The 13126-nt window shown below is 41.7% G+C and overlaps 1 protein-coding gene across 1 annotated transcript in view; it reads left to right on the top strand.

Moving 5' to 3' along the window:
• Positions 1-7101, top strand: part of UMAD1 (UBAP1-MVB12-associated (UMA) domain containing 1) — a 29218-nt gene extending 22117 nt beyond the window's left edge. The window contains exon 4 of the mRNA XM_069729349.1: positions 4314-7101. Within this exon, the coding sequence (XP_069585450.1) occupies positions 4314-4571 (258 nt within the window). The 3' untranslated portion in view covers positions 4572-7101. The remainder of the gene's footprint in view (positions 1-4313) is intronic.
• The last annotated feature ends 6025 nt before the right edge of the window (positions 7102-13126 follow it).

The raw sequence follows: 13126 nt of genomic DNA, 5'->3' as shown, positions 1-13126 counted from the left end.
TGGTGCAGTCACTGTGTACATACATTACATTACTGATCCTGAGTTACATCCTGTATTATACCCCAGAGCTGCACTCACTATTCTGCTGGTGCAGTCACTGTGTACATACATTACATTACTGATCCTGAGTTACCTCCTGTATTATACCCCAGAGCTGCACTCACTATTCTGCTGGTGCAGTCACTGTGTACATACATTACATTACTGATCCTGAGTTACATCCTGTATTATACCCCAGAGCTGCACTCACTATTCTGCTGATGTTGTTGATTCTTCACCAAAAATTTACATTTACAAGTGGAACACAATTGTGAAGTTGAACGAAATTTATTAAAATTTATTTAAATTTTTGTGGAAATTCAAAAACTGAAAAGTGGGGCGTGCAATATTATTCGGCCCCTTAATACTTTGTTGCGCCACCTTTTGCTGCGATTACAAGTCTCTTGGGTTTGTCTCTATCAGTTTTGTTCATCGAGAGACTGAAATTCTTGCCCGTTCTTCCCGGCAAACAGCTCGAGCTCAGTGAGGTTTGATGGAGATCGTTTGTGAACAGCAGTTTTCAGCTCTTTCCACAGATTCTCGATTGGATTGAGGTCTGGACTGTGACTTGGCCATTCTAACACCTGGATACGTTTTATTTATAATAAAAAAAAAAAAAAAAAAAGGTTCCTCGCATCATGTTCTCATACACTTTATGCAGTATTAGCCCTCTGTGTCTGTACTGCTACATACTGGTTCATGCAGCTTTACATGAACACCCGAGCCTTACACTATAGCTGGTCCGAATAACTAAAGCAATTGTTACCATCCACCTCTTGTGTCTCCCCTTTTCCTCATAGTTTGTAGCTTGCGAGCAGCAGGGCCCTCACTCCTCCTGGTATCTGTTTTGAACTGTATTTCTGTTATGCTGTAATGTCTATTGTCTGTACAAGTCCCCTCTATAATTTGTAAAGCGCTGCGGAATATGTTGGCGTTATATAAATAAAAATTATTATTATTATTATAAAAATTATTATTATTTGTGAACTATTCCATTGTAGATTTTGCTTTGTTTGGGATCATTGTCTTGTTGGAAGACAAATCTCCGTCCCAGTCTCAGGTCTTTTGCAGACTCCAACAGGTTTTCTTCAAGAATGGTCCTGTATTTGGCTCCATCCATCTTCCCATCAATTTTAACCATCTTCCCTGTCCCCGCTGAAGAAAAGCAGGTCCAAACCATGATGCTGCCACCACCATGTTTGACAGTGGGGATGGTGTGTTCAGGGCGATGAGCTGTGTTGCCTTTACGCCAAACATATCGTTTGGCATTGTTGCCAAAAAGTTCGATTTTGGTTTCATCTGACCAGAGCACCTTCTCCACATGTTTGGTGTCTCCCAGGTGGCTTGTTGGAAACTTTAAACGACACTTTTTATGGATATCTTTGAGAAATGGCTTTCTTCTTGCCACTCTTCCATAAAGGCCAGATTTGTGCAGTGTACGACTGGTTGTTGTCCTATGGACAGACTGTCCCACCTCAGCTGTAGATCTCTGCAGTTCATCCAGAGTGATCATGGGCCTCTTGGCTGCATCTCTGATCAGTCTTCTCCTTGTTTGAGATGAAAGTTTAGAGGGACGGCCGGGTCTTGGTAGATTTGCAGTGGTATGATACTCCTTCCATTTCAATATGATCGCTTGCACAGTGCTCCTTGGGATGTTTAAAGTTTTGGAAATCATTTTGTATCCAAATCCGATTTTAAACTTCTCCACAACAGTATCACGGACCTGCCTGTTGTGTTCCTTGGTCTTCATGATGCAGAACCCTGAGAATATCACAGAGCAGGTGCATTTATACGGAGACTTGATTACACACAGGAGGATTATATTTATCATCATTAGGCATTTAGGACAACATTGGATCATTCAGAGATCCACAATGAACTTCTGCACTGAAAGTAAAGGGGCCGAATAATATTGCACGTCCCACTTTTCAGTTTTTGAATTTCCACAAAAATTAAAAATAACCAATAAATTTCGTCCAACTTCACAATTGTGCTCGACTTGTTGCTGATTCTTCACCAAAAATTTACATTTGGTATCTTTATGTTTGAAGCATGATATGTGGGAAAAGGTTGAATAGTTTCAGGGGGCCAAATACTTTTGCAAGGCACTGTATTCTTGTACATATGAACAGTATTATAGTAGTTATATTCTTGTACATAGGAACAGTATTATAGTAGTTATATTCTTGTACATAGGGACAGTATTATAGTAGTTATATTCTTACACATAGGGGCAGTATTATAGTAGTTATATTCTTGTACATAGGGGCAGTATTATAGTAGTTATATACTTGTATATAGGGGCAGTATTATAGTTATATTCTTCTACATAGGGGCGGTATTATAGTAGTTCTCACAGCCGTTGACATTTCCCTTCACACTGAGCCGGTATTACTGGCGTTGCTCAGCAGGGGGCAGCAGTGAGTGCAGTAGAGGAATGCTCCTCCTGCTGGTAAGAATACATGACGTTTGTGCTCTGTCTTGAGTCGTGATGTCCTTGTTCCAGTCAATGTGTGAAACAGAGGAATTGAGCAGAGTCTATGTAGTATAATGACTTCATGTCACACTGTGATAGTGATGTAAAGTGTCTCATATTCACTTGCAGTTTACAGTGATACAATGTGTTCTTGGTGGATGAAATACTTTTATCTCCACTCGCTGGTTGCTTCCTTTCTATAGAATTTATCAGCTGCCATGAATAGAAAACTGGAAATGTTCCTTTATCAGTTTGGTTCTACTTCAGAGGTCGACGGAGATGGATTATTTCATGATTATGGTCAATTGTTCGGATCATTATTAACGATACATGCAGTCAATCTAACACCCATGAATGTAGAGGAAGGCAAGACATGGAGATAGAGGAAGGACTGCGGTGCGGAGCGGACAGATCGATCCAGTGTGCTGGGATATATAGTTCATTGCAGCGAGCCACAACACCTAGAGTAAGGCGGGGAGCCGGGTATGCGCGGAAGCAGGCGAGGAGCTGGGTATGCACGAAGGGAGGTGGCGAGCCGGGTATACACGGAGTGAGGTGGCGAGCCGGGTATGCGCGGAGGGAGCCGGGGTGCACGGAAGGAGGTGTCGAGCCGGGTATGAGCGGAAGGAGGTGGCGAGCCGGGTATGCGCGGAGACAGGCGGGGAGCAGGGTATGCACGGAGGAAGGTGGCGAGCCGGGTATGCGCGGAAGGAGACGGGGAGACCAGGTGCACGGAAGGAGGTGGCGAGCCGGGTATACGTGGAAGGAGGTGGTGAGCCGGGTATGAGCGGAGGGAGATGGCGAGCCGGGTATGCACAGAAGGAGGCGGGGAGCCGGGGTGCACGGAAGGAGGTGGCGAGCCGGGTATGCGCGGAAGGAGACGGGGAGACCAGGTGCACGGAAGGAGGTGGCGAGCCGGGTATGAGCGGAGGGAGATGGCGAGCCGGGTATGCACAGAAGGAGGCGGGGAGCCGGGTATGCACGGAAGGAGGCGGTGAGCCGGGGTGCACGGAAGGAGGTGGCGAGCCGGGTATGCGCGGAAGGAGACGGGGAGACCAGGTGCACGGAAGGAGGTGGCGAGCCGGGTATGCGCGAAGGCAGGCGGGGAGCCGGGTATGCACGGAAGGAGGCGGTGAGCCGGGGTGCACGGAAGGAGGTGGCGAGCCGGGTATGCGCGGAAGGAGGCGGGGAGACCAGGTGCACGGAAGGAGGTGGCGAGCCGGGTATGCGCGGAAGGAGGCGGGGAGACCAGGTGCACGGAAGGAGGTGGCGAGCCGGGTATGCGCGAAGGCAGGCGGTGAGCCGGGTATGCACGGAAGGAGGCGGTGAGCCGGGTATTCACGGAAGGAGGCGGGGAGCCGGGTATGCATGGAAGGAGGCGGTGAGCCGGGTATTCACGGAGGGAGGTGGTGAGCCGGGGTACACAGAAGGAGGTGGCGATCCGGGTATGTGCGGAGGCAGGCGGGGAGCCGGGTATACACGAAGGGAGGTGGCGAGCTGGGGTACACAGAAGGAGGTGGCTATCCGGGTATGCGCAGAGGCAGGCGGGGAGCCAGGTATGCGGCAATGTTGCAATATACGGACTCGGTAGATGCTGGATGATGTGATGATGTCTGTATTGGCTCTATCCATGGAAGTAAGTGTATCACATCCATCAAGCCGAGATGGAGCCAAATATCTGACCCTCACGATGCTGGATGATGAAGATTCTTCTGTTCAGCATGTCCTGGCTATTCCGCTCATGCTCCGCAATCCGTGCAGTGTATCTTCCTCATCTTCTTGTATCTTTTGCTTTTAGTTGCCGCCAGGAAACTTCTCCCAGGTGAACAGCGGTGATCCAGGCGCTGCCAAGATGACCAGTCAGGTTGCAGAAGGTAACCCAACTATGGCGGATTTGCTGAATGACATCCCCTTCATCCTGGCCCCTCATGTGCAGGAGGTACAGAACATCTGCCAGGAGCTTCCAGAGCCGGTCCCTGTATACAGCTTGGACGAGACCTTTGCCAGATTTCATTATGACTTCACGCTGGAGAACTCTGTTCTGTGTGGACTCTGAGTCCTCGCTGGGACTTCTCTCACCTGTCCAGGCACTTTATACGTGTGATCAGTTTTCAGAACATCTTTGTTGCTGCTATCAGAAGAGAATGACTGCCCACTGACGGCCTCCTGCCCACTGACGGCCTCCTGCCCACTGACGGCCTCCTGCCCCACCCTGCATCCTTGTCATTTACTGAGAAGTCACTGCTTCACTAATATGATGAATATTATTTTTTTTCATAAGAAGACTTTGGAGGAACAGTGGTGCAAAGCTAACTTTATGTAAATTATGTTATTAATATACTAAAGGGTTTGAGAATGTTAGTTCTTACAGGCTGGAACCAATATTATACCCCAGAGCTGCACTCACTATTCTGCTGGTGCAGTCACTGTGTACATACATTGCATTACCGATCCTGAGTTACATCCTGTATTATACTCCAGAGCTGCACTCACTATTCTGCTGGTGCAGTCACTGTGTACATACATTGCATTACCGATCCTGAGTTACATCCTGTATTATACCCCAGAGCTGCACTTACTATTCTGCTGGTGCAGTCACTGTGGACATACATTACATTACTGATCCTGAGTTACATCCTGTATTATACCCCAGAGCTGCACTCACTATTCTGCTGGTGCAGTCACTGTGGACATACATTACATTACTGATCCTGAGTTACCTCCTGTATTATACTCCAGAGCTGCACTCACTATTCTGCTGGTGCAGTCACTGTGTACATACATTGCATTACCGATCCTGAGTTACATCCTGTATTATACCCCAGAGCTGCACTTACTATTCTGCTGGTGCAGTCACTGTGGACATACATTACATTACTGATCCTGAGTTACATCCTGTATTATACTCCAGAGCTGCACTCACTATTCTGCTGGTGGGGTCACTGTGTACATACATTACATTACTGATCCTGAGTTACACCCTGTATTATACTCCAGAGCTGCACTCACTATTCTGCTGGTGCAGTCACTGTGTACATACATTACATTACTGATCCTCAGTTACATCCTGTACTCTACTCCTGAGCTGCACTCACTATTCTGCTGGTGCAGTCACTGTGTACATACATTGCATTACCGATCCTGAGTTACATCCTGTATTATACCCCAGAGCTGCACTTACTATTCTGCTGGTGCAGTCACTGTGTACATACATTACATTACTGATCCTGAGTTACATCCTGTATTATACCCCAGAGCTGCACTCACTATTCTGCTGGTGCAGTCACTGTGGACATACATTACATTACTGATCCTGAGTTACATCCTGTACTCTACTCCAGAGCTGCACTCACTATTTGATATCTCTCTGTGTCTCCCATTCTGGCTACACCATACTTGTAATTGTGAAGTATTGTCCTTACACAAGAAACTGTTCAGTCTTCTCATGTTGAATATAATACCCAGCAGAATAGGGAGTGCAGCTCTGGAGTGTATAATAGAAGCTTTACCCCAGGATCTGTCACTGTATGAAATTGATTATTTTTATGTACTATATAAATCGCTTTACAGTCAGGGTGATGGTGATTGCTGAATGCTGATGGTTCTGCCCGTGGCCATGCAGTGACCTACTTAATGAAAAGCAGTGGTCCAGAACTAGACAGGGCTCTGTGTAATGTGGAGTGGTCCCTACTTTATTACCCCACAATATCCTAGATGAATATAGACCTCTTTATTTATGCTTTTTTTTCCAATTTTTGGTTTTTTTTTGGTCTCCTGGATGTCCAGTTATGAGACGCCTCTGTCTTTTCCGTTCTGTGTCTTTTCTGGCCTTAAATGCCGGCCATTCTGTCTATGGCAGTACGGCCCGGTGACTTGTTCGGAGAGAGGCCTTGGATGTGATTACAACAACTCTATAGCTATTTCATGTACCTGGTTCTCATGATTTCACTATGGACTATGTCCGCACTGTGTGAATAAAGCATACCATTATCATTTTTATTATTGGTATTTTGTATGCCCCCTTTTTTTGCTGCCTGTGGCCAGCCCTTTACAGCGGCCATTAATACATCTGCATGCAATGAGTTCCTAAGATTGCCCTAGTGGTGGCTGCAAGGAACCAGAATTTTTAATTTTAAGGGGTTCGGTTATTTTAAACTGTGATGGTATGGTCTGTTTGACTTTTCAAGAGCAAAAAAAGAGCCCTTCAAATATTACCAGGCACTGTACTAATAGATGAAATCTCTCATATCCCGTGTATGTTTTTTACCTGTGATATTCTGTTGGGTTTGCAACTTACCAGTGTCTGATCTGCATATACATTGGGCCTTGAAGATATAAAAGGAAATGCTCTGAGGAAGCTCACACTTCATCTCTGTCTTTTCAAGTGTCACGGTTCCTGCTTTTGAACAGAAAATATGTCCCCTGTGTGTCAATCCTTATCTTATGCAGTAAGTTAACAATTTGTACATTTTATAAGTGCACTGGACTAAAAAGAGGATAAAGATGGCGTTATACACTACTGAAAGTTTGTACAGTCAGTATCAAAAGAGCATTTCATCCTAATAAAAAAAAAAAAACTTAACACATCAAGGTCTGAAATTACCAACTTTCCATGTTTAGTCAAGATTCATTCTCACTTGGTTATCTCTGTTCCTGGAATAGCTGGGTGACAACCAATTTAAAGCACACCCAGCAGTTGTCATCCAGTTTTTCCTGAGTGTTTAGTAGCAATTTGGCACTAATTTAGCCCTAACTTCTATATAGAACTGGTACTGTGTTGATGATGGGTACCGCGATGGGGTCTAACACAAGCCCATCACTAGTTGAGACCAATTGCCTTGATATGTTATGTAATTCACCAGGATATGACGCTTGTTAAGCTACATTGGAGATGACGAACTACTACTTTTATGATATTTCTATGTATATATGCTACTCAGTGGTGTAAAAATGTAAAACTCTATTTTTATGCCTCCTTAAAACCTTTATGGCCATGGAGTGCAACACCACTCTCTTACTGTGTGTATGTATATATATATGTGTGTGTGTGTGTGTGTTTGTGTGTGTATATATGTTGCTATGCATACATTTGGAATTTATCTCAGAAATTATTTCCATCAGATGTTAATATGCACATTTTTTCTTTAACATCAAATCAATCACATATAGATCTGGGGATCTTCACTTCCACTCGAGCCAATAGATTATTTGTACTCTAGAAAATGGATAAACTGAAAAAAAGGGCCAACCATAATTGGGAAGATCCGCTGATCCAAAATAAAAGTGAAAGATTCCTGTTTTCAAAATTGCATAGATAAAACGTCATATCCTAAAAACTCAGCAGCTCATCAAAAGATCTCAGCAGCTCAACACGAGTTCCACCTTTTTGGCTTCTTCTGGGGCAGGGTTAACAAATAACATCTGTAAGTTATACTATTACTTTAAACCGTCAAATAATTTTCAATTTAAATTTGGTGAATATCGACAAATGACAATCAAGACTTTGCTGTTGAATTGTGGTTCAAAACAAACAATAAAAAAAAAAAAACTAAAAAAAATGACCTGGAGAAACAATCATTTTTTATCTCTAGAAATGGTTTAAATAATTTAACATTTTAAACTAAGGTGTCTATAAACTTGTAATCAGGTCAGTCACCTATTTCAAGGGTGAAAAGTAGTCACTGTGCTGTTTGGTATCATGGTGAGTACCACACTGAACGTGGAACAAAGAAAGCTAAGGAGAGAGCTGGGTCGAGAGATTAGAAGAATAATTATACACAAGCATGGTAACGGTTATAAGACCATCTCCAAACAGCTTTGTTTTTTGTTACTACTGCACATATTATTCAGAACGTTGAGGTCTATGTGGCTGTAGCCGACCTCCCTGGACATGGTCACAGGAGGAAAACAAGACAAATTGTAGACTCTGATAATACAAATGGTAACTAAAGCGCTCAGGAGTCATGACTTCTTCCAAAGAAATTAGAGGAGAACTCCAAGGTCAGATCACACCAGCCGACACAGTTTTGGTCAAAGTAGACTTCATGGAACACAACTAAGGAAGAAACCATTACTAAAAGCAAATCAAAAAAGCCAAAAAGATTCTGGAAGAGCGTCCTTTAAACAAAACTGGATCTTTTTGGCGGCACATCAGATTTATGTTCACAGACCTAAAAATGAAGCCTACAAAGAAAAGAACATTGTACCTGCTGTGAAACATGGAGGGAGGCTCGATTTATGTTTTGGGGCTGCTCTGCTGCGTCTGCCACAGGGTGTCTTGAATTTGTGCAGGGTGCAATGAAAATCTCAATATTATCAAGGCGTTTTGGAGCAAAATTAGCTGGTGAGTGTCAGGAAGCTCGGACTGAGTCGCAGGTCATGCATCTAGTGACTTAAAACATCCAAGAATGGCTGAGAACAAAACCTTGGACTCTGCTCAAGAGGCTTCTGTAAGCCCAGATACAAATCCTACAGAACATCCGAGGAAGGAACCGAGACCTGCAGTCTGGAGAAGATTCCTCCACACTTGTGACACAAGGAGCAGTTTGCTGTGGACGGGGCAGAAGTCTCATTGACATTTACAGGAATCCTTTGAAGTGATGGCCTCAGTAGATTCTCCCAACAAAATATTAACTTAAGGGAACCATCTTTTTTTTTTTTTGTGTCCAGACCATTTTCAATAGTTTAGGGTTTGTTTGGTCTTCAATTTTGGTTCAACAGAATTTAAAAACAAAAGTCTCACTAGTTGATACTTAGTAAATTTCCAATGAAAATGACTTTTTTTGTTTTTTTTTTTTTTACCAAAAAGTATCAGCAATTTTGTCTATGTATGTAAATGGGCTATGGTTACATTGATTAAGACATGCAGAAGAAAATAAAACACAATATAAATGCAAAGAGGGAGAGGAAGGAAAGAATGTTGTGGGTTTTTGATATGTGTGTGTGTGTATACCAATATATATACACGGTATATTATATATAGATACAGGAAAATGAAGGCAGCACACCCATAGATGAAAAGAATACGTGCAGTGCACACTATTGCAATTTTGTGCTGTTTTTTGTTTTTTATTTACATATATATATATATATATATTTTTCCTGAAAGATTTATACCTTTAGTAAACAAAGTGCCTAATTTATAAATCTAGTAACGTTCTCTAAAATTAATTTAATTGGATCTCCTACATTCCATTTATGAAATAACAAAGTGAACAAAATGAACACTTCCCAAACTTTTAGAATAAAGATGATAAAAAAAAGAGGACTTAAGATTACGGATGACTTAATGTGAATACTTTTTAACCTCTCCTTACAATCGCCGCCGTATATATTCATTATTTCTGATTGTATGGTACATCTGTAAACAAGTACAGTTACATTTACCGTTATACACTCGCAGTCTTATGTTCTGCACCTGCAGAGACGTTGTTTCCAAAAATTAGTGATTTTTTTGTTTTTTTTTAATCCACTTTTATTTTGTTTAACTTGTGGCTTTTATGATGTAAATGACAAGAAAGAAGGTTTAACGGGTCAGAGAACGGCGTGGCTGCAGATGTTGATAGATGAGAGTATAAAGGAAATCGTCCTAGTAATTGATCTGCAGAATTGTACACATCTGTTCGGCTGCTACAGTCGTCTGTACGTTTCCTGCCGAAAGTGAATTCACTGACATCTTCTAGCAAAATATGGGCCTGCGTCCTAAAGGGGCAATCTCACTTTTTATGCACAGGAAACAATCAGCATGCATGTAGTAATGTTGACTGCAATGCCTCCCAATCCTTTGTAGCCATGATGACCACCAAGGCTGCCATAATTATGGCGACCACCAAAGATCCCGTGGACTCCCCTATTATTTTTTTTTTATGCATTTGCACCACAATAGACAAATACAAAGTATTGCAAGGCCACTTTTTTTACTTCCATAATCTATGAAAAAGCCAAGTACACAGTGTTCTCCATCGGAATAGAGGGCGAGTTGAAGGACCACATTTCTGGGAGACAATCCTGCCATAAATATCTATAATGGGAATACCACGATAAGGATAAACTCATGTGCATAGTTAAAAGAGAATAAGAAGATATTAAATATTTAGACAGTTTATGATTTCAAAAATTTATGCAACAAGGCGATCCTGTTTACTGGGAGCCTAATCTAAATGATACTTCTATGCAGCCCAGCAGATGTATCACATTAGGCAGGTTCCCAACAAAGAGGATCGCCTTGTCGTTGGCTGCTGGGCAGGTGTAAATTGGCCAATTTATCTGCTAAGTACCGTATCTTCATTTTAACACTTCTCGCTAAAATATCGGTAAATATCCTACATATAAAGCAATGAGAATGTAATGTGAAATAATGAGAATGACCCTATAGATGGAAGCGAACGTTCCTAGGAAAATATTAGGAATGACCATGCAAAAAATTAAGGTTGACACCATGAAATCAAGAGAAGGAACATAAAATGGTGGAGAATATAATTCTATTGTAAGGTCCTGTGAAATAATAACAATCACCATTATAAAGAAAAGGACTCTATGGAAGGAAGAGAATGATCCTAATAAATAATGAGAATGACAGCAAGAAATCAAGAGAAAAATTATGTAAAAATAGAATGTAATGGAGGAATATATAGAAATGAGAATATCCAGAAAAATAATAAAAATGACTGTATATATGGCAGAAATAATCCTAATACAGTTATATGAAAAAGTTTGGGCACCCCTATTAATCTTAAGCTTAATGTTTTATAAAAATTGTTGTTTTTTTTTGCAACAGCTAATTCAGTTTCATATATCTAATAACTGTTGGACACAGTAATGTTTCTGCCTTGAAATGAGGTTTATTGTTCTAACAGAAAATGTGCAATATGCATTCAAACAGAATTTGACAGGTGCATAAGTATGGGCACCCTTATCATTTTCTTGTTTCAAATGCTCCTACCTACTTTTTACTGACTTACTAAAGCACTTGTTTTGGTTTTCTAAACTCATTGAGCTTTGAACTTCATAGCCAGGTGTATGCAATCATGAGAAAAGCTACTTAAAGTGGCCACTTGCAAGTTGTTCTCCTGTTTGAATCTCATATGAAGAGCGGCATCATGGGCTCCTCAAAACAACCTGTGTAATGATCTGAAAACAAAGATTATTCAACAAAGTTGTTCAGGGGAAGGATACAAAAATCTGTCTCAGAGATTTAACCTGTCAATTTCCACTGTGAGGAACATAGTAAGGAAATGGAAGAACACAGGTACAGTTCTTGTTAAGGCCAGAAGTGGCAGGCCAAGAAAAACATCAGAAAGGCAGAGAAGAAGAATGGTGAGATCAGTCAAGGACAATCCTCAGACCACATCCAGAGAGCTGCAGCATCAACTTGCTGCAGATGTTGTCACTGTGCATCGGTCAACTATACAACGCACTTTGCACAAGGAGAAGCTGTATGGGAGAGTGATGCGAAAGAAGCCGTTTCTTCAAGCACGCCACAAACAGAGTCGGCTGAGGTATGCAAAAGCACATTTGGAGAAGCCAATTTCTCTTTGGAAGAAGGTCCTGTGGACTGATGAAACCAAGATTGAGCTGCTTGGTCATACAAAAAGGCGTTATGCATGGCGGCCAAAAAGCACAGTATTCCAAGAAAAACACTTGCTACCCACAGTAAAATTTGGTGGAGGTTCCATCATGCTTTGGGGCTGTGTGGCCAATGCTGGCACCGAGAATCTTGTTAAAGTTGAGGGACGCATGGATTCCTCTCAGTATTAGCAGATTCTTGACAATAATGTTCATGAATCAGTGACAAAGTTGAAGTTACGCAGGGAATGGATCTTTCAGCAAGAGAATGATCCAAAACACCGCTCCAAATCTACTCAGGCATTCATGCAGAGGAACAATTACACTGTTCTGGAATGGCCATCCCAGTCCCCAGACCTGAATATCATTGAAAATCTGTGGGATCATTTGAAGAGGGCTGTCCATGCTCGGCAACCATCAAACTTAACTGAACTGGAATTGTTTTGGAAAGAGGAATGGTCAAAAATACCTTCATCCAGGATCCAGGAACTCATTAAAAGCTACAGGAAGTGACTAGAGGCTGTTATTTTTGCAAAAGGAGGATCTACTAAATATTAATGTCACTTTTCTGGTGGGGTGCCCATACTTATGCACCTGTCCAATTTTGTTTGAATGCAGATTGCACATTTTCTGTTAGTACAATAAACCTCATTTCAAGGCAGAAATATTACTGTGTCCAACAGTTATTAGATATATGAAACTGAAATAGCTGTTGAAAAAAAAACAACAATTTTTATAAAACATTAAGCTTAAGATTAATAGGGGTGCCCAAACTTTTTCATATAACTGTAAATAATGAGAATGGATAAACCTAAGGTAAAGAGAATGACCCTATGAAATACTGAGAATGATCATATAAATGGAAGAGAATAATGCTATGAAATAATGGAAATAACACAGTAAATCCAAGAGAAGGACTCGATAAAATAATGATGAGTATGCATATACATTATTGAGATCACGCCTGCAAAATAATGAAAATAACCGTATACATGAGAGAATGATCCTATTAAATAATGAGAATGATCTTATGAAATAAGAAGATTG

Source organism: Ranitomeya imitator, chromosome 6, assembly GCF_032444005.1.
Source record: "Ranitomeya imitator isolate aRanImi1 chromosome 6, aRanImi1.pri, whole genome shotgun sequence".
NCBI lineage: Eukaryota > Metazoa > Chordata > Amphibia > Anura > Dendrobatidae > Ranitomeya > Ranitomeya imitator.
This window is presented reverse-complemented; position numbering and strand designations above follow the sequence as displayed.